Genomic DNA, 21216 nt, shown 5'->3' with positions numbered 1-21216 from the left:
GGCTGCATATAAACCAGATTATTCAGTAGTAAAATACACTGCCAGACTGGTTGTCTGATCACTCTCCAGATGAAAAAGAAGTAGGAAACATGTTAAATTATTTCAGATTACTTTTAATCAGTAAACCAGGTACAGATAAACATGTAGCTGATATAAAAGTGAACATAAAAACAAGAGCAGCCATTTCAATTATTCAAACACAAGTTTTACAAGAGAATAGAGGACTAATTCAAAGCTCTCACCACATGGCAGTGAAATCAGGGCCTATATTTAGATCTCAATGTAAGGCTCTGACAAAGAGCAACCACTCCATTTATCTTTTTAAGCATTTAAAGTAGAAGCCAGCTGTATATGCTCTTATGTTTTTTTTAGGGGCTAGGCAGTCATACTACTGAACAAACAAATGTGTGTACAATTCAGGACACACCTAGTCAGATTTCACAGCCAACAAAACATTAGGTATGCTATAATATCAAACCAGGAGTTATATAATGCTCATATTACCTTCTTTTTTTTTAAATCAGGTAATTTTGACCACATCACGGTATACAGAAAGCCATTTGTGAAGTATGTCATTGTTTATATAAAAAATATAGATATTCAAATATCTAAAATAGAAAACATTATATGATGTTAATTTCAAAGCATGGCAGGATTAGCATATCCTTTTTTAAATCTGAATGAATAACATTCATCTACATATTAAAACTAAAATAATCAAGTTTCCAGTGTAAGGCAAATCAGCATTCTCCCTGCACCTTAAGAAAACTTGTTTGAATTAATGACACGCTTGAGTATCTTTTGGGCTCATGCTGTAAACATTTTAATGCTTATCAGTCCAAATTGCATTCTCACAGCGCAAGAGGAAATTTGTTTTTGTCTTAAATCCCAGAAGGGTTGTCAGTTTGATAGAATCAGACCCAAAGGATTGATCTACAGAATATTTACATTTTGATGAACAGCATCCCAGTGACCACTGCGAACCCAGTGAGAATCATGGCCACCTTGGGGATGCGGTTCTGCGGGGAGCTTAGCTCATGGGGCAGGATCTCCATGAAGGTGATATACATAAAGGTGCCAGACGCCAGGCCTTCTAAGGTGGACCTGGCCAGCTGGTGCTGGGGGGATGACTTGGTCTCGGTGAGGGCAATGCCCAGCCCAATGCCCATTGGGGACATGAGGGCAAAGAGCAGGAGGCAACCTACTACGGCTGCCCGCCGCAGCTTGCCCTGGGCCAGCTTTAAGGCTAGACTGAAAGAGATGATGCTCTTGTGGAGGAGTAGAGCAACACAGATCTCCAGCACCTCTTGACTGTCCTCCTGTAACCCCACAGCCAGGCCCTCAAACACTGAGTGCAGAGATAAGGAAAACACGAGAATGAAGGCCCGGATGGCCGAGGTAGAGTTAAAGTCCACATGGAAGTGGGCATCCTCTCCCCCTAATTCCTCCCTACCATGGGAGTGTCTCCGGCCATCTCTGTCATGTGATTGGATGCTGGAGTCCACCAATAGTGCGCGTCTTTCTTCAGAGTGGCCCGCCGATCGGTCTTTGAGGGCCAAGACTATTTGCTCCAGCACCAGGACCAAGAAGAAGCCCATGGCTATGATAAATTCAGGTAGAGGGAACTGAAGCTGGAAGGGGTAGATAGACAAGAGGATAACACACACTTTATAACTTACCTGGAAGAACTAACTACCACAAAGATAGCCTAATCAGTCAGATTAAGCTGACAAGTGTAACATAAAAAAAATCGATTAAAAAAAAAGGTGTCTGCGAACAGAAATTGAGTCTACACAAAGTCATTCATCTGTATTTTTCTCAGCATTCAAATTTGACAAAGTTTAAAAATGTAATTCTGACATTAAGTAATACAGGGCAGGCCGAGATAACGCTGTACTTCCTAAATACTAATCAGATGTGAAATGACTAACCGAAGGGCAGAAACCAAAAAAAAGACACCGCTAATGGGGACTTCCCCAAATTCTTACTGTGATGCCCAGGTTACTAAATGCTTCATTGATCCCAGATAGGTAGTCAGGTACTAGGTCCAGAAGGCAAGTAGCAAAGAACACTCCTCCAGCGAAGCAGCTCACCAAGCGCACTACCTTGTGACGAGTTTCTGTGGAATACATTTTACATTTTACAAAGACACAACTCAGCCACAAATGTATCAGCCAGTCATGCAAGTTTATTGAAAGGCTCTACAACAAGTAAGGTCAATGTTTTAACCTGTTGGTCTTCATCTGGTCTCCATGGAAAAAATATACAGATTTGACAGACTACATCTTGACAACATCTTGACAACATCCGGGAACAGATTACACAAGTGAGTAGGTATGTCTTCCTTTTACTAATTTACCTGCACTTTATTATTCAGCCCTGTGCAAAGTTATCGGATGTGCATGGAAGTTGAACCCACTTACATGCTACTGTCTTTACATGGATTTGGGGGTTCTTTCTGTTTCATGTAGGGTTTGTGAAAGGAAGGAACACATAGGAGTCAACAAGTAAGTTTACACCCAGGACTTCTTTTCGGATAAATCCGTTTGAATTCAATCATTTTTTGACAGCATCCCTTTTGATTTAAACAAAACGTTCCTGCATGTTTTCCAATGGAAGAAGTGGTCAGAAAGTTACTTTTTGGACCTCAATCCCAAAACATTCAAGAGATAAGTGCTCAAAACTGACTCATTTTGCATACTCCACCATACCATAAGACATCAATGTCTTTGTCACTGGGAGAAAAAAAAAACAGTTGAGTTTGATGCCATTTAAAAGCTTACAAACAGGGTTATCAAACTACTTAATAATTTATTGAAAAATGTTTCATATTTTTTTACCTTAACATCAATTATCTAAAAAATAATCTTCATGTTCACATACATATATAAAATATATTTTGATTTGTTTAACACTTTTTTGGTTACTACATGATTCCATATGTGTTATTTCATAGTTTTGATGTCTTCATTATTATTCTACAATGTAGAACATTTTAAAATGAAAGAAAAACCCTGGAATGAGTAGGCGTGTCCAAACTTTTGACTGGTACTGTATGTTGTAGCTTAGACCCTATTTTTACATCTGAGGTTTGCTCTTGAATACAGGGTGGGTGTCATTTCAATCATATAAATATATTTAATAGAATGGACCTATCCCTTCAAACCTCTGCAATTTAGCTGGTACACCATTGACATTTTAATTTAAATGACATTTTTACTTTATTTACTAACAAAGATTTCTGCTGGTCCACCCATTGTCAAATATCAATTTAAATGGTCTTGTCTATTCTATGATCTATATTTCAATAGGTTTCCTATGGAGTATTGACAGTATAATATAAAACTACTGATATTCCCATCCAAGTCAACATTGTGTGTAATTGACATTTAAGAAGAAAAAAAAAAGAGTTTAAAAAGCATGTTCATAAGCTTTTAAATATGTACATCTCAACTGTTTATCTTTTCCAGTGATGACGAGATGGATGTCTCATGGTATGGTGTGTATGCAAAATAGGTCAACTAAGTACTTTTATCTCTTGACTATTTTGGCATTCAGGTCCAAAAAGTAACTTTCTGAGCACTTCTACAATGGGGGAAAAAATGTAAGGAAGGTTCTAATCAATTCAAAAGGGGTACTGTCAAAAAATTGATTTAATGCAAATAGATTTACCTTTAAATCACATTCACAAAATTCATTCTGATCTAAAGTACCACTTACCTGGGTCTACATTGCACCTCCCTGCCCCCCTGACTAAGCACAAAGGGGCGAAGCCACAGACCAGTGTGATGGAGAAAAGAACAACCAGTGCTCCCAGCTTTACCTCCAGGCCAGGGACATCAGCTGGGTTCATCTGCACTTCAGATGGCCACCCAGAGAGGGCAACAGAAGATCCTTTTCTGAGAGCCATCTCTGCACTCCCTGCTTCTCTTTTACGCCCAAGTGAAACAGCAACGGGTAGCTCTCAGACGCCCTCCATTGGCTTACAGTCGAATGGGGAGGGGGAGACCACCTGCATCAGAGAAGTTTGAGGAACATTTGCCTACATTCAAATCAAGTCAATACAAATAAACGCAGTTTGACATTTATTGCATACATTTTCATAGTGCCCATGGTTTAGGGTGAGAGACTTCTGTGACAATGTCACATTGTAGCATCTGCTCTGGGATCTTGGCAAACAAATAACATGATACAGTATGTGAAAGGATGGAAACGTACAGTTTGTGTAGGAAAGGGGGGGCATAGTGACTGATCTAACATCAGATAGATAACATTAAATGGCTTTACCGGGACTGTTATAATATCCTGTACAGCTGTTTAGAAAGTTAAAAGCTATAGCTAGTCCATAAAAAGTTTTCAACAATTTGACTAAACGTATAGCTTTCTGCCTATGGCATCTCTCACATTACAAATCGCAAGCAATAAATAATGTACTACCTTCTGTCGTATTCTCTCATAAAAGGACAGCCTTGGTGAGCAGCTTGTATTGGCACAGACTTAATAACAAGTGGGAAAAAGGCTGCAAAATTACATTACTGCTATGCCAAAAAACTGCACTCTGTACGGGAAGTGATGATTCAACTGATCAGAATGAGGCTGGGACGACCGAGGGAGGGGCATATCCCGGATTCATCAACGCTCAGTGAAATCTGATCTCAAGTCAGATCTGCGTTTTAGCTGTCGATAGTTAATCTCAAAATTGGGGGTCCGCAAAACAGATAATTTATCAGTTGTTTCGGAGCAACTTCGAACTCTCGCGGTCTATTCATTCGTGGACTTTTGATACAAGAAATTCTAAGCAGTGTATCACTTATTAAATCGCACACAATTGCAACAGATGAAGGATTGAGAGGACATCATGTGCCATCTCTAGACTTTGTATCAGTCCAGTATATGTGCGAAATATGACAATGGCATGCGTTCCAGTACCACACCTCTGCTGCATCCCTAACCTAGTAGGCTACATACCAGCTAAGCATTTACCGCCAGGCAATGTAATTTGGACGTCGTTTTTTCTGGTCCTGTCTGGACCAGTGGTATTTATATATTTTTTGCTGCGGTCCGGACTGGCCTTGATTTCAACGTCAACAGACGGCTATGATCGGTTAAGATTTGGTCTGGTCCAGGCTGGCGTTGATTTGGCCACATATAGATTCCTATGATTGGTCCGATAGGGTGTTTGTCTTTCACGCCAAGAACCGAGTTTGTTGTTTGCTACACTGGTGTCAGAAATGGGATGACAGCCATGACCATGAAACATGACGAGTAGCCTAAGAAAAATGCTGGAATCTCCTACTATCCCAAAATTCCACTGATCCTACTTTTAGATTTGTGCGAAGTACTGTAGTGAACGAGTATAGCCGAACACTTCCCAACAAAGCATTGATGTCTTTTTTTTCTAATAGGGCTCTGTATTGTACCCTACTTTACTCTACTGAATAAAACTTGACTGTCCTGTACCGGGCCATACCGTACTGTGCTCTACTGTACTAAACTGTCGTACTCTAATGTGATGTTTAAACTTGTTAAACATACTGGCTGAGCGTACCACCCTCGGTACAGCGTTGCGGTCAGCGACGATGGAGTAGCCATACCAGGCTGTGATGCAGGGTCGAGTGTGTCAGGGACGGAGGAGGTGATGTGGTCTTTGACTAGCCTCTCAAAGCGTGAGTGCTACGGGTTGGGATGATGGGGGACATCTTGAAGCAGGAGGGGATAACAGCCTAAACTAAAGAGAGATGGAAAATGTCTTGTTTGGATTTCATGCAATGGACATACACAAATTGGTGAAATGAAAAAATAACTTGTTTCAAAAAAATAAAAACGGAAAAGTTGTGCGTGCATATGTATTCTCCCCCTTTGCTATGAAGCCCCTAAATAAGATCTGGTGCAACCAATTACCTTCAGAAGTCACATAATTAGTTAGATTGCACACAGGTGGACTTTATTTAAGTGTTACATGATCTGTCACATGATCTCAGTAGATATACACCTGTTCTGAAAGGCCCCAGAGTCTGTAACACCACTAAGCAAGGGCCACCATGAAGATCAAGGAGCTCTCCAAACAGGTCAGGAACAAAGTTGTGGAGAAGTACAGATCAGGGTTGGGTTATAAAAATATCAGAAACTTTGAACATCCCACAGAGCACCGTTAAATCCATCATAAAAAAATGGAAAGAATACAGCACCAAAACAAACCTGCCAAGAGAGGGCCGCCCACCAAAACTCACAGACCAGGCAAGGAGGGCGTTAATCAGAGGCAAAAAAATACCAAAAATAACTCTGAAGGAGCTGCAAAGCTCCACAGCGGAGATTGGCGTATCTGTCCATAGGACCACTTTAAGCCGTACACTTCACAGAGCTGGGCTTTACAGAAGCGTGGCAAGAAAAAAGCCATTGCTTGGGGAAAAAAATAAGCAAACACCTTTGGTGTTCACCAAAAGGCATGTGGGAGACTACCCAACCACATGGAAAGGAGCCAGCAGGTATCCTAGTGGTTAGAGCATTGAACTAGTAACCGGAAGGTTGCAAGATCAAATCCCGGAGCTGACGAGGGAAAAATCTGTTGTTCTGCCCCTGTACAAGGCAGATAACCCACTGTTCCTAGGCCATCATTGAAAATAAGAGTTTGTTGTTAACTGACTTGCCTAGTTGAATAAAGGTAAATTAAATGGTAGATGAGACTAAAATTGAGCTTTTTGGCCATCAAGGAAAACGCTATGTCTGGCGCAAACCCAACACCTCTCATCATTCCGAGAACACCATCCCCACCGTGAAGCATGTGGGGATGTTTTTCATCAGCAGGGACTGGGAAACTGGTCAGAATTGAAGGAATGATGGATGGTGCTAAATACAGGGAAATTCACAGGAAATTCTTGAGGGAAACCTGTTTCAGTCTTCCAGAGATTTGAGACTGGGACGGAGGTTCACCTTCCAGCAGGACAATGACCCTAAGCATACTGCTAAAGCAACACTCGAGTGGTTTAAGGGGAAACATTTAAATGTCTTGGAATGGCCTAGTCAAAGCCCAGATCTCAATCCAATTGAGAATCTGTGGTATGATTTAAAGATTGCTGTACACCATCGGCACCCACCCAACTTGAAGGAGCTGGAGCAGTTTTGCCTTGAAGAATGGGCAAAAATCCCAGTGGCTAGATGTGCCAAGCTTATAAAGACATACCCTAAGAGACTTGCAGCTGTAATTGCTGCAAAAGGTGGCTCTACAAATGATTGACTTTGGGGGGATGAATAGTTATGCACGCTCAAGTTGACTGTTTTTTTGTCTTATTTGTTGTTTGTTTCACAATAAAACATTTTTGCATCTTGAAAGTGGTAGGCATGTTGTGTAAATCAAATGATGCAAACCTCCAAAAAATACATTTTAATTCCAGGTTGTAAGGCAACAAAATAGGAAAAATGCCAAGGGGGGCGAATACTTTCGCAAGCCACTGTAGCTCATTCGGTAGAGCGGCATTGGTGTCTGTGACGTGATTGGCTTTCTTTTTGTAATCCATGGATGTTAGAAGCCCCTGCCAGATACGTCTCGTGTCAGACCCGCTGAATTGCCCCTCCACTTTGTCCCAAAACTTGTGTCTTGTCATCTTAATCGATCTGTATTGATCATATTTATACTGTTTAACCATACAATTGTGCCCGGTCACCTTGCTGTGTTTAAGCAGCATCTCTCATCAACCCATGTTTTTTTTATTTGGTCATTCAGCAGACACTCATATCTAGATTGACTGACAGTCAGGGCATTCAACTAAGGTAGATAAAGAACACATCACAGTCATTGCATGAACAAAAACCCCATCTGTAACCGTTACAAAGAATGTTATTGTAGTTGAAGTGATCTGTTGTTTTATTCTGTAGGTTGGACTACTTTGAACATCATCGCCGCAAGTTTTAAAGCTTTTGAAAAATCTAACATTAAGTGCATGTGACAGATGGGAGCAATAATAAATATTCGGTTGCAGTCTTCAGTTGCAGTCTTTCCTATATTATTGTGATAGAATGCTTACTTAATTGAGAATGTATGTGCTTTTTGAAATTTGTCCACAGAATCAATGACAGAAAAATACATATTTTTCACGTCTGTAAATTGTCTTTTTGACATCCATTACAGACATATTTTTGATGTCCGTATAAGACGTCTTCTAACCTTTCATTCAGCACCTGAAATGCACGTGATGTCAACGTATGGAAAAGTATTTTCAAAGTAATTTTGCTCACTGGGTAATGTATGTTATTACTTCCTGTATAGAATAAAAATATCTTGATTGCATAGTATATTGTTTAGAATTTAGGCCCATCTGTGTTTTTCAAAAGATCACCAACACAATTTTTTTATGTATTTATTGAGGCAGAATTGCTGATGCCACAACCCAGTTCTTATGAGGTGAGATCATGTGAGATCATAAAGAGACAAACCTTGCCTTGTAAAAAAAAGAGAAAAACAGAGTTCCATGAGTCATATATAACTGTCCTATTTTGCCATAGTATACAGGAGATCATATCCAATTTATATTTGCCATAATACGAATAAACCATGAAATACAGTATAAAGGACATGAATATATTGAACACATTGTCTGACATTTTGGCTAAAGGCCTGGTTTGGAATTTAGCATGTAGATACGGCTTTTGAATTTACGGTGTTATTATATGTACATGAATGCTCAACGACACAATCCGACACACCAGATCCAAGATGGCGTAGCAGTAGGACGTTTGTCTTTGTCTTATCCCGTATCTTATCCTGTGTAAATAGCCAGTCTTTTTCATATATATCTTCATCTCACTTTCTATCTACGAACTAAATATACTTTCCTGCAACCCTGCCTCACTCAATGTGGTACGGATCTGCTATTTTTATTCTTTATAACTGGAACTTCCATCAGGAGCTAGCCAGCTATCTAGCTACTAGTCCTTTTTTGCCACGGCTAGCGGTCTTCACCTTTTTCCCGGTCACCAGCCAGCCTTAGCTCGAACAACACCTGCCAGTCTGCACAGCGCGATATCAATCCAGAACATATCGGACTGCATCTCTCTACCACAACACCGGATTCCTGCCGCTCTGGATCATTACACCGGATCATCGCAGCTAGCTAGCTGCAAACGAGTGGCTACTGTTAGCTAACGCCTCTACCACCATCTAGCCTTGAGCTAGGCCCATATAGCAGCTAATTCTAGGGCTACAATACCTTTGCCAATTGGCTTAGACCCTTTATTGTCGACACGGAGCCCCTCCAATCCATCACGACTGGACTGCCGACGTGATCGCCCGATGTGGTCTCAACAGGCTATTCTGTTAAGATGTTGCCGAAGAACCATCTACAAGCCCCGGCCCGCTAGCTTTTCTGAACGCTGTGTCCCCTGCTCGCCTAGCGTAGTAAGTGACTACAGAACGGCACCCTGGCTCACCTATTGCTTCTCTTTTGCCCCTATGATCACTCGGCTACACAGCTGATGCCCCCTGGACTGTTTCAGTAACACGGTACCTAATTTTGTTTACCTGTCGGCCCCAGCCTAAAACTCAGGTCCTGTATGTACCTAACTGACCTGCTCTGCCCATTAATCGCCATTTACCCGTTGTTGTCTTAGCTCTCCTGATCAACACCTGTGATTGCTTTATGACTCTCTCTAATGCCAATATGCCTTGTCTACTGCTGTTTTGGCTAGTTCTTATTGTTTTATTTCACTGTAGAGCCCTCAGTCCCGATAAAAATGCCTTAGATAGCTCTTTTGTCCAACCCCACACACATGCGGAGATCTCACCTGGCTTAACTGGTGCCTCCAGAGACGAAACCTCTCTCATCGCCACTCAACGCCTAGGTTTACCTCCACTGTACTCAGACCCTACCATACCACTGTCTGCACATTATGCCCTGAATCTATTCTACCACGCCCAGAAATCTGCTCCTTTTATTCTCTGGCCCCAACGCACTAGACAACTAGTTCTTATAGCCTTTAGCGTACCCTCATTCTACTCCTCTGTTCCTCTGGTGATGTAGTGGTTAACCCAGGCCCTGTAGCCCCCAGTTCCACTCCTATTCCCCAGGCGCTTTCATTTGTTGACTTCTGTAACTGTAAAAGCCTTGGTTTCATGCATGTTAACGTCAGAAGCCTCCTCCCGAAGTTTGTTTTATTCACTGCTTTAGCACACTCCACCAACCCTGATGTCCTTGCCGTGTCTGAATCCTGGCTTAGGAAGGCCACCAAAAATTCTAACATTTCCATCCCCAACTACAACATTTTCCACCAAGATAGAACTGCCAAAGGGGGTGGAGTTGCAATCTACTGCAGAGTTATGTCATGCTATCCAGGTCTGTGCCCAAACAGTTCGAGCTTCTACTTTTATAAATCCACCTTTCCAGAAATAAGTCTCTCACTGTTGCCACTTGTTATAGACCCCCCTCAGCCCCCAGCTGTGCCCTGGACACCATGTGTGAATTATCTTCAGAGTTCATACTGTTAGGTGACCTAAACTGGGATATGCTTAACACCCCGGCCATCCTACAATCTAAGATAGAGGCCCTAAATCTCACACAAATTATCAAGGAACCTACCAGGCACAACCCTAAATCCGTAAACACGGGCACCCTCATAGATATCATCCTGACCAACCTGCCCTCTAAATACACCTCTGCTGTCTTAAAACAGGATCTCAGCGATCACTGCCTCATTGCCTGAGTCCGTAATGGGTCCGCGGTCAGACAACCATCCCTCATCACTGTCAAACGCTCCCTAAAACACTTCAGGGAGCAGGCCTTTCTAATTGACCTGGCCCAGGTATCCTGGAAGGATATTGACTTCATTCCATCAGTAGAGGATTCCTGGTTATTCTTTAAAAGTGCTTTCCTCACCATCTTAAATAAGCATGCTCCATTAAAAAAATGTAGAACTAAGAACAGATATAGCCCTTGGTTCACTTCAGACTTGACTGCCCTTGACCAGCACAAAAACACCCTGTGGCGTACTGCATTAGCATCGAATAGCCCCCGCGATTTGCAACTTTTCAGGGAAGTTAGGAACCAATATACACAGGCAGATAAGAAAGCAAAGGCTAGCTTTTTCAAACAGAAATGTGCATCCTGTAGCGCAAACTCCAAAAAGTTCTGGGACACTGTAAAGTCCATGGAGAATAAGAGCACCTCCTCTCAGCTGCCCACTGCACTGAGGCTTGGAAACACTGTCACCACTGATAAATCTACAATAATCGAGAATTTCAATAAGCATTTTTCTACGGCTGGCCATGCTTTCCACCTGGCTACCCCTACCCCGGTCAACAGCTTTGCACCCCCCACAGCAACTTGCCCAAGCCTCCCCCATTTCTCCTTCACCAAAATCCAGATAGCTGATGTTCTGAAAGAGCTGCAAAATCTGGACCCCTACAAATCAGCTGGCCTCGACAATCTGGAACCTCTTTGTAAAATTATCCGCCGCAATTGTTGCAACCCCTATTACTAGCCTGTTCAACCTCTCTTTTGTATTGTCTGAGATCATTAAAGACTGGAAAGCTGCCGCAGTCATCCCCCTCTTCAAAGGGGGAGACACTCTAGACCCAAACTGTTATAGACCTATATATATCCTACTCTGCCTTTTCTAAAGTCTTCGAAAGCCAAGTTAACAAACAGATCACCGACCATTTCGAATCCCACCGTACATTCTCCGCTATGCAATCTGGTTTCTGAGCTGGTCATGGGTGCACCTCAGCCACGCTCAAGGTCCTAAATGATATCATATAATAAAATTATATGATTTTTCCGTATTTGTTATTTCATAGTTTTGATGTCTTCACTATTATTGTACAATGTAGAAAATAGTAAAAATAAAGAAAAACCCTTGAATGAGTAGGTGTTTCCAAACATTTGACTGGTACTGTAAGTATAGAAGATGAGATAACTACTCAAGCATCAGAGCAGGTTTCTAAACTGTGCCAGGAACAGAGTACAGACTGAATCAAGGCTGTGACCAAAATATTTTGATGTTAAAATGGAGGGCAACATGGCAATAGGGCACTGGGTGTGGTCTGGTGCAGAGACTGAGGGCATTGGGCCTGAGTGGGCAGTCTGCTACCCAGGTTAGCGCCCTCCTGCGAAGCACTTCCAGATTAGCCTCCATAAGCTTCAGTGGCTCCCAGTCATTGATAATGTTGCAACCCGGCAGTAGGTTTGCAACTACATGTGCTGAGCACTGCTTTTTCTGCCTCTGCTTGGCTCAGGGTCACTGGGTTGAAGGCCTCAGCCTTGTATTCTTGGTCGAGTCTATGTTGTAGTTCCTCAAGGAAAGGTCCTATGTCACCTACCTCACAACACAAATAAAGAATGCCCTGCCACAGACACAATAGGTGATTCAAGAGAGTAGGCTATTTCAGATCAAGATACATTGCATGATGCTTGTCCATACATACACTACCGTTCAAAAGTTTGTGGTCAATTAGAAATGTCCTTGTTTTTGAAATATATATATTTTTTAGTCTATTAAAATAACATCAAATGGATCAGAAATACAGTGTAGACATTGTTAATGTAGTAAATGACTATTGTAGCTGGAAACTACAGATTTTTTTATGGAATATCTACATAGGCGTTCAGAGGCCCATTATCAGCAACCATCACTCCTTTGTTACAATGGCACGTTGTGTTAACTAATCCAAGTTTATCATTTTAAAAGGCTAGTGTCACGTTCTGACCAGTATGAGGGTTCTTTTGTTAGTGTAGGCTGGTCAGGACGTGGCAGAGGGATTTTGGTTTATGTGGTTCGGGGTGTGTGTGTATTATGTAGAGGGTAGTTGATTTATGTATTCCGGGGATTTTTGGTCACTGCTCTATGTTAGTCTATTTCTATGTTCTTTCTAGTTAGTCTGTTTCTATGTTTAGTTAATTGGGGTATGGACTCTCAATTGAAGGCAGGTGTTGTCTAGTTGCCTTTAATTGAGAGTCCTATATATTAGGGTGTATTTGTGGGAGGTTGTCACTTGAATTGCTGTTGTTTGCCTTCAAGTCTGTATTCGTCGTCCATCGGTTTGTTTTGTTTGTTTGTTTGTATAAGTGTTTTCATTAAAAAGTTAATTATGAGCACTCAACCCGCTGCGCCTTGGTCCATTCCTGACGACCGTCGTTACAGCTAGTTGATCATTAGAAAACCATTTTGCAATTATGTTAGCACAGCTGAAAACTGTTGTTCTGATTAAAGAAGCAATAAAACTGGCCTTCTTTAGACTAGTTGAGTATCTGGAGCATCAGCATTTGTGGGTTAGATTACAGGCTCAAAATGGCCAGAAACAAAGCACTTTCTTCTGAAACTCATCAGTCTATTCTTGTTCTGAGAAATGAAGGCTATTCCATGCAAGAAATTGCCAAGAAACTGAAGATCTCGAACGCTGTGTACTACTCCCTTCACAGAACAGCGCAAACTGGCTCTAACCAGAATAGAAAGAGGAGTGGGAGGCCCCAGTGCACAACTGAGCAAGAGGACAAGTACATTAGAGTGTCTACTTTGATAAACAGACGCCTCACAAGTCCTCAACTGGCAGCTTTATTAAATAGTATCAGCAAAACACCAGTCTCAACATCAACAATGAAGAGGCGACTCCGGGATGCTGGCCTTCTAGGCAGAGTTCCTCTGTCCAGTATCTGTGTTATTTTGCCCATCTTAATATTTTATTTTTATTGGCCAGTCTGAGATATGGCTTTTTCTTTGCAACTCTGCCTAGAAGGCCAGCATCCCGGAATCGCCTCTTCACTGTTGACTGTCACGTCCTGACCAGTGAAAGAGGTCATTTGCAATAGTAGTATGGTCAGGGCGTGGCAGGGGGGTTTGTTTTGTATGTATTTTGGGTTTCTGTTTCTATGCGGGTTTGTTCTAGTTGTCTATTTCTATGTGTTGGTTTTCATGTTCGGCCGGGTATGGTTTCCAATCAGAGGCAGGTGTCTTTCGTTCTCTGATTGGAAGCCATGCTTAGGCAGCCTGTTTTTCCTTTGGGGTGTGGGTAGTTGTTTTCCGTTTTGTCTGAGTACCTTACGGAACTGTTGGCTGTCGTTCTGCTATTTTGTTTAAGTGTTCTTGTTGAAATAAAGAAGAATGAGCACTCTACACGCTGCGCATTGGTCCCCTTTCATCGACCGCTGTGACAGTTGACATTGAGACTATGTTTTGCAGGTACTATTTAACGAAGCTGCCAGTTGAGGACTTCTGAGGCATCTGTTTCTCAAACTAGACACTCTAATGTACTTGCTCGGTTGTGCACTGGGGCCTCCCACTCCTTTTTTATTCTGGTTAGAGCCAGTTTGCACTGTTCTGTGAAAGGAGTAGTACAAAGCGTTGTACGAGATCTTCAGTTTCTTGGCAATTTCTCACATGGAATAGCCTTCATTTCTCAGAAAACGAATAGACTGACGAGTTTCAGAAGAAAGTTCTTTGTCTCTGGCCATTTTGAGACTTTAATCGAACCCACAAATGCTGATGCTCCAGATACTCAACTAGTCTAAAGAAGGCCAGTTTTATTGCTTCTTTAATCAGAACAACAGTTTTCAGCTGTGCTAACATAACTGCAAAAGGGTTTTCTAATGATCAGTTAGCCATTTGAAATGATAAACTTGGATTAGCTAACACAATGTGCCATTGGAACACAGGAGTGATGGTTGCTGATAATGGGCCTCTGTACGCCTATGTAGATATTCCATAAAAAAATCAGCTGTTTCCTGCTACAATAGTCATTTGCAACATTAACAATGTCTACACTGTATTTCTGATCAATTTGATGTTATTTTAATAGACAAAAAATGTGCTTTTCTTTCAAAAACAAGGACATTTCTAAGTGACGCTAAACTTTTGAACGGTAGTGTATAATTGTAAATAACACAACTAGAGAATGTTATATGTCAAATGACTGGACCTCAGAACTGTGGCCATCAAGGACTGCAGTTGTGCACGTCCCTGCTCAATACAAACCACACTGGCATGCAAGCTATGTAGGCCTACCTCTTTGGCCAACAGGCGATATCTAGACAGTTTTTCAGGTGTTGGGTCGTGTCCTCGGCACAGTCTTCGGGCAAGTGACCTGTGGAAAGTGACTGCAGGCATACACTGTCACATGTCTCTGGATGGCACCAGTATTCCCCTGGCCACTCACACTAGGAGCCACCCACAGCCCTTGCACCACAATGGTCTCCCCACCATCCACCAGCAGGACAGACTCTAACGCCACCTACAGGGTAAAGGGAATGATACAATTTCACGAAGTTGCATTCAAGATCGCAACATTTGGCTGCCTTTTCCATTCTTGACTCAACTACAAAGAATGGTGAGACAAAAAGATCAGTGTCTATTTGAAATAGATAAGTGCAAAGAGAGCTGTGAACACATACAAAGATTGACTCACCACCCTGCTATCCATTTTTGCAAGGAACACCAACAGACCAGGCTCTTCCAAACATCATTGACGTGCCAGCCATGTAGTCCAAACCATCAAAACTGCTTTGAGATATCCATGACCTGTTCAAAGTCAGAACTCCAGATGGTGTGACACACTTTTAGATTTTGCCATGATCCCCTGATTTTGCTCTGACTTTCCTACTGCAAAAACGTCTCATTAGAGAATGTTGGCAAAAGTATAGGTCTTTTGAGTTCAATACGATACTGTGACTGTTCTTTTCCAGTATGTCCAGTACAATCTCTAATTCACTGCTACATTTTGCCCACAAAGTATTCACACATAAATTGCCCTGCCGAATCAAAGGCGTAAAGTGGGAGGGACTTCGGGGTTATTTGACGTTTATGAACTGTACAACGTTGGTGTAAATGTACTGATTTATAAAAGGGACATGTTTTTGCATTATGGAATAAGTAAGAAACAGAGAGAAATCCACATACTCTATCAGTTAGTGATTTTAGAGCCCACGGTTGCGAATAGGCGACGCACATCCGCCGTGTCAGTATGGTTATTCGCCCTCCGGAATGATTGACATGAGAATTGCCAGCTGGATTTTTGTGAGAAATGCGTCTTACACTGGTTGATCTTTAAACACTACTCGTCTGCATTTTTCTCCTCACGTTGGGCCTACTATTGTTGTAATGCTCTTGAAGTAGACCTATATATATATTCGGAAGAATCATCGCTTCTGAAAACCGCAGCAGACAAGTAAGTTGTTTGTGGTGACATGAAGCTATAGTCGGAGAGTACAATGTAACACTTGTTTATCCTGCTTGACAGGGAACGGAATCCTACACATGACCGAGGTGTCGTGTCAAACTCAACATCTAATACGAACAAAGAAGGCAATCGTTTACGAATGTTGAATTTTAATGGATCAACTTTATTTAAGTTCCGGCATTTAATAGTGTGAGATCATTATCTGAACATTTGGCTGAAATATTCAGGCAATAGCCTACGATATAGAAAACATACGTAGAGACAGACTATAGTTTATTAAAGACTAATGGTGTGGGTCACGTGCTATTATTATTTCTGCTAGCCTAACTAGTAGGCCTACATATTAAATATGAGGCCAAAAAAGGGTAACAGTTGTGATTTTATGAGGGGGTACACTTGCTATTGAGAAAGCCTATCAGTTTTTAATACAACTGTGTGTGTGTGTGTGTGTGCGTGCGTGCGTGTACCAGGATGCTGATATCCTCTTGCGAAAGGACTCCCACTGATCAAACAGTAATCATAGATATAGCTCCCCCCTTTAACAGCTCTCTGAGCAGTTGCCACACCTTCTTCACGCTTTATAAATTTTCACTTACAACAACATAGATATGAGTTTCAAACACTTTAATAACAAAGAGTTGTAACATTGACAGTGCAATAAGAGAAGTACACAAAAGTGAACTGAATTGATAAATATTTTGTAATACTTCTAACAGCTGTTTTGTTTCTTGTAGGACATGGATATAGAGAATGGAGAGCTGTTTTTCGGACACAAGGAGGACAGTATGTCAGAGGAGAGTTGGGGACTGGAAGGGCCATTTTCTTGCTCTGATGTTATCTATGCTGGCTCTGAAAAACCCCTCGATGAATGCACGGTAGACCCCCAAAGTGTGCGGATGGTTTCCCATTATGACTAGTTGTACAATATAGTGAGCCAAGTTGTAAAGACCTGGGGCAATATTTACTCAACTTTATTTATTAACACATTATTAACATGTAATAATGTATTATACCCATTTGCTTAAAGTATTACCAAATTCCTCTCCATATGTTACAGGGTCTAAACAACAGCGAGCCAGAGGATGTGCTTTATGCCATCAATCCAAATGACGTCTTCCCTACCAGAGACCCAGTGGAGACCTCCTCAGAGAGAGACAGTGGCATCTCTGAGGAACCCTGCTCCAAGAGCCACCTAACTGCCACGGTGGACCCCTCTCAGGTCCCCACAACTGTCTATCAGGTGGTCTATGACATCAGCACCCTGGCCAACATCAAGACGGAGCCAGAGCAGCATAGTGTTGATGTCATTTCCATAGAACTGGGTGAGTGTGTGTGTGTGTGTGTGTGTGTGTGTGTGTGTGTGTGTGTGTGTGTGTGTGTGTGTGTGTGTGTGTGTGTGTGTGTGTGTGTGTGTGTGTGTGTGTGTGAACGCTTGCGCACACGCATCTGTGTGTGTGAGTCCATGTGTGTTGGGTGGGAGTTTACTCTCTTTTCCTATGTCTTCTGCTACAGATGAGTGGAGTTCTCAGATGTTGATCTCGGAGTCCTGTATCGTCAACGAGTTACCCCTAGTATCCGCTGGTAGATTTGACCATGGTCACCTTTCTACCCTCTCTGGTTCCACCTCAGGCCCCACCAGTCCAGACAGCCCGCTGGTGAGACTTAAAAGGGGCAAGTTGACTCCAAAATAAGAGTTTTTAAAAAATATTTTCACACCACAAAAGTGGTCTTATGCCAAGATAAGTCCATATTCAATGGCATCTGTTGTGAAGATCCCACCGTATGCATTAGGACAAAGCTGCAGGGCTCAATCCCAAATGAGTAGGGAATGTTTTTACCATCTAATTAGATGTAATTACATAGTGACAATCTTTCCCGCTTATTTATAATGGAGGCCTGCAAATTTATTGTAAAGATGTGGTGAAATCCATAGGCCTCAATCCCTAATGAATGGAGAAGATGGGCACAATAAGAAGATAGTGGGGGAGGGGGATTGTTAGTCTGAGACCCCGGTGGTTGTTCAAGTGTCTCTCTATGGGATTATGGCGGTGAGGATTATAAACACAATATCCTCTTCTCCTGATCAGCTTTACCCTGATCTCACACTGACTGAGGAGGAGCAGAAACTGCTGAACCAAGAGGGGATCTCTCTGCCCAACAACTTGCCCCTCACCAAGGTCAGACACACACGCACGGTGGATGGTACACTATTCTATGTACCCCAAATCCATTACTTCCCTGCATGCACTTGGATTACATTACTTTTGCATAACAACTTTGACATAACAAATGACTTTGCTGTATATTTTATATGATTTGACGGAAATTGTTTAGCACTGAGTTGAATTGCATCTAAATGTACTGGACTGAATTCCCTTCTAGGCCGAGGAACGGATTCTGAAAAAAGTGAGACGCAAAATACGCAACAAACAGTCAGCCCAAGACAGCCGTCGCAGGAAGAAGGACTATGTGGATGGGCTTGAGAGCAGGTGAGGCCTGAGGCTTCAATTAGGCTCCATGAAAATTGGACCCACATGGTGGATAATATCCTCTATAAACAAGTCACTTGCATTTCCTTAGTATTTTCAAATGTGGTACAACAGTGAGGCATGTGCAGTAGGAAGTCCTGACAATGGGTCCTTCTGTTCTATTCTGCCACTGAGTTATTGTTGACTTTCCCCAATGGGGTGACACTGTCGGACAGTAGGAATACTTTTCTGTCAGTGACCCTAGGTATTTTCTGTGTCTCAGGGCAGCGGCTTGCTCAGTGCAAAACAAAGAGCTGCAGAGGACCGTGGAACAGCTGGAGAAACACAACATGTAAGTAAATTGGCTAACATCACCTTTTTGCACTGATGATGCTCAATGAAGATGTTTGTGTCTTGTTAGTTCTGGTGTTTTATAATATCTCCATGCACAGGTCTCTCCTGGCTCAGCTGCACAGACTACAGTCGCTGATCAAACAGACGGTCACTAAAGCAGCACAGACCAGCACCTGCGTCATGGTGAGATCAACATGTCTTTCATCCATGTCTTTGGGTACTTTCAGGGTGATCTTAAAAAAAAGTTAATTGAACGTGTGTTTCCCATTAGATTATCATCTTCTCTCTGGGCCTCATCATCTTCCCAAGTTACAGCCCCTTCCATTGGGGCGCCTCATCCATAGAAGAGGACTATACACCAAAAGGAGGTTAGTTATCCATTTAGTAATTAATAATGGATCATTTTTCTTCTGAAAACTATGAAAGTTAAATAGCCTTCCCTCTTCTTTACCATTTCAGTTATCTCCAGAAACATCCTCACAGATCCTGCTTCATCCTTGCAAGCTGTTGAGGATGTGGACAACCGTATCATTCAGCCCGATTCCCTACTCGTTTCCCGTGACCTCAGCCAATCAGATCCCCCGGATGCTTCCATAATACTAAAGCAACCAATAGAAAGTCCCAAAATCACTGACATTGAGGGTGTGGCCCTGGAAGAGAGCCAACCAGGGATCAGCTCGACTCTGGTTGACGGGCAGACTGAAACTCTGGCAAAGGTGTCAGCAACAGGAAAAGGGAGTGCAAGCCTTGACCCCACCAAACCAGCCCACACTGATGAGATGTAGACATTGTTGATGAACTAGTTTGACTACATTCCATTTGCTTTATAGAGCTCTTCAAAGCTCCTTGAATTTATTATGAACAATGGACAAGTCCAATATGCTGCCACATTACCACATTGGTTTATGAACAAGACCCCTTTAGGTGCATTCAATGCCTAACCATTGCCTTACTCTATTTTGGTGCTGTGGTGCAAACAAAGTTTATTCTGGGATTCGGTGGAATGGTCCTCAAAATGGGTTAAACATTTTTGACTGTTTTGACTTTTCTATTTAAGCACCACTTCTTAATGTTTGTATGGTAAAGGTTTCAGTACATTTCTAACTTTGAACTCCGAGGAGTTAGTTAGTACATCCTGTGGGAAGGATGAAGGTTGTTAGATTGTAGCTGGAAAAACACCACAGATATGAATATATTGTTTTGGCTGTGCATACTTTAAGCAAGTCTTAGTGTACACCACACACACACTCCCTGAAAGTGAGCCTACACCGATGGATTATGTTTTGGACTAACTACCTACTCGTGTGCAAACTGTTTGTGAAACTGCCTAGCTAGTTTCTGACTGGCATCTGTGCTCAATGTAGTTTGCAGCTCCCATAACTGAATGCTGAGAGACTCATTTTGCACTGTAAGCAAACTGTCATATCTTTTGTGTGTACTTAAAAATGTCCTTTGGCCCTCATTCGGTTAAGAGATAAACAGTGTGTACAATCCAAACATGTCCTTATCTTAAGCATGAAATTGTGGTCCAAATGTATACTCTTCACAGAACTTGCTATCCTAATTTTAGTGGTTGCTGGTGTCCTATTTTATTTGCTTTACTTTACTTTTTATATTTATTAAATGGGAACAATACTGGTTTTGCTTTATCGTAATTATATAGCCTACCTGAAGTTTGACTATTCAGAGCATTGAAGAAATCCATGAAAAAATGTATTGACAACTGCCATAACTACGCTTGCCCTAAGGATAACCTCATGCTTTTGAATGCTGTTGAAGATGATGAGTTCCCCTCTTTACCGGTTACTCCGTGCAAACCTCCACCCTCCAAAAAACCAAACATGGACTCTGACATCGTGGCTACCCTCTCCTTACCTATCAACTCCAGGTCTGACGCCATTGAGACAATGGTAGGCGCGAACACCGTGGTAATCAAAGGCTTGAAAAAGACTGTGGAGTTTGCATGTGATGTAATCAAGGATGTCAAATGATGTGTTAAAGGTGGAACAGAATAACAATGTCTACCATAGACGTCTCACTGATCTGGAGCAATACACAAGAAGATGGAACCTGAGACTACGGTGTGCCAGAGATGGAGAATGAGGATATGTGACAAGAGGCTATCCGCATCTGCCAAGAAGTTATGCCTGCAGAGAAGAACAAAGTTGGTGATACCATCGACGTTGTGCATCGCCTCGGCAAGAAGCAACAGCAAAACGATTCAAGACCAAGGGGTAT

General features: G+C 42.0%; 2 protein-coding genes across 4 annotated transcripts; one reads left to right on the top strand and one right to left on the bottom strand.

Annotated features, from left to right (window-relative positions):
- Positions 1–92: 92 nt before the first annotated feature.
- LOC106605457 (zinc transporter ZIP1) lies at positions 93–15716 on the bottom strand. 2 transcript variants are annotated; one of them, XM_014201142.3, is made up of 5 exons: positions 15386–15716; positions 14986–15211; positions 3721–4012; positions 1989–2119; positions 93–1631 (listed from the first exon to the last, which is right to left on the bottom strand). In XM_014201142.3, exons 3-5 carry the CDS (start codon positions 3908–3910, stop codon positions 945–947), a joined length of 1008 nt encoding a protein of 335 aa, XP_014056617.1. In that variant the 5' UTR covers positions 3911–4012; positions 14986–15211; positions 15386–15716; the 3' UTR covers positions 93–944. The 2 variants fall into 2 exon arrangements, with proteins under 2 accessions (XP_014056617.1, XP_014056616.1); XM_014201141.3 differs by lacking the exons at positions 14986–15211; positions 15386–15716 and adding an exon at positions 4438–4601.
- Positions 15717–15845: 129 nt separating this feature from the next.
- cr3l4 (cAMP-responsive element-binding protein 3-like protein 4) lies at positions 15846–20616 on the top strand. 2 transcript variants are annotated; one of them, XM_014200935.3, is made up of 10 exons: positions 15846–16144; positions 16891–17031; positions 17214–17478; positions 17669–17811; positions 18244–18333; positions 18539–18645; positions 18908–18976; positions 19077–19161; positions 19250–19346; positions 19438–20616. In XM_014200935.3, the coding sequence occupies exons 2-10, from the start codon at positions 16894–16896 to the stop codon at positions 19761–19763; spliced, it is 1320 nt and encodes a 439-aa protein (XP_014056410.1). In that variant the 5' UTR covers positions 15846–16144; positions 16891–16893; the 3' UTR covers positions 19764–20616.
- The last annotated feature ends 600 nt before the right edge of the window (positions 20617–21216 follow it).

This window comes from Salmo salar, chromosome 05 (assembly GCF_965601325.2).
Source record: "Salmo salar chromosome 05, fSalSal1, whole genome shotgun sequence".
NCBI lineage: Eukaryota > Metazoa > Chordata > Actinopteri > Salmoniformes > Salmonidae > Salmo > Salmo salar.
The sequence above is the reverse complement of the archived record's forward strand: the minus strand, read 5'-3'. Positions and strand labels throughout refer to the sequence as shown.

Coding starts and splice junctions, on each gene's coding strand:
- cr3l4 (XM_014200935.3), top strand. CDS start 16,894: ATGGATATAGAGAATGGAGAGCTGTTTTTCGGACACAAGGAGGACAGT. Junction 18,977..19,076: donor CAGCTGGAGAAACACAACAT/GTAAGTAAATTG, acceptor CTCCATGCACAG/GTCTCTCCTGGCTCAGCTGC. Junction 19,347..19,437: donor GGACTATACACCAAAAGGAG/GTTAGTTATCCA, acceptor TTACCATTTCAG/TTATCTCCAGAAACATCCTC.
- LOC106605457 (XM_014201142.3), bottom strand. CDS start 3,910: ATGGCTCTCAGAAAAGGATCTTCTGTTGCCCTCTCTGGGTGGCCATCT. Junction 2,120..3,720: donor GAGGTGCAATGTAGACCCAG/GTAAGTGGTACT, acceptor TGTATTCCACAG/AAACTCGTCACAAGGTAGTG. Junction 1,632..1,988: donor TTAGTAACCTGGGCATCACA/GTAAGAATTTGG, acceptor TACCCCTTCCAG/CTTCAGTTCCCTCTACCTGA.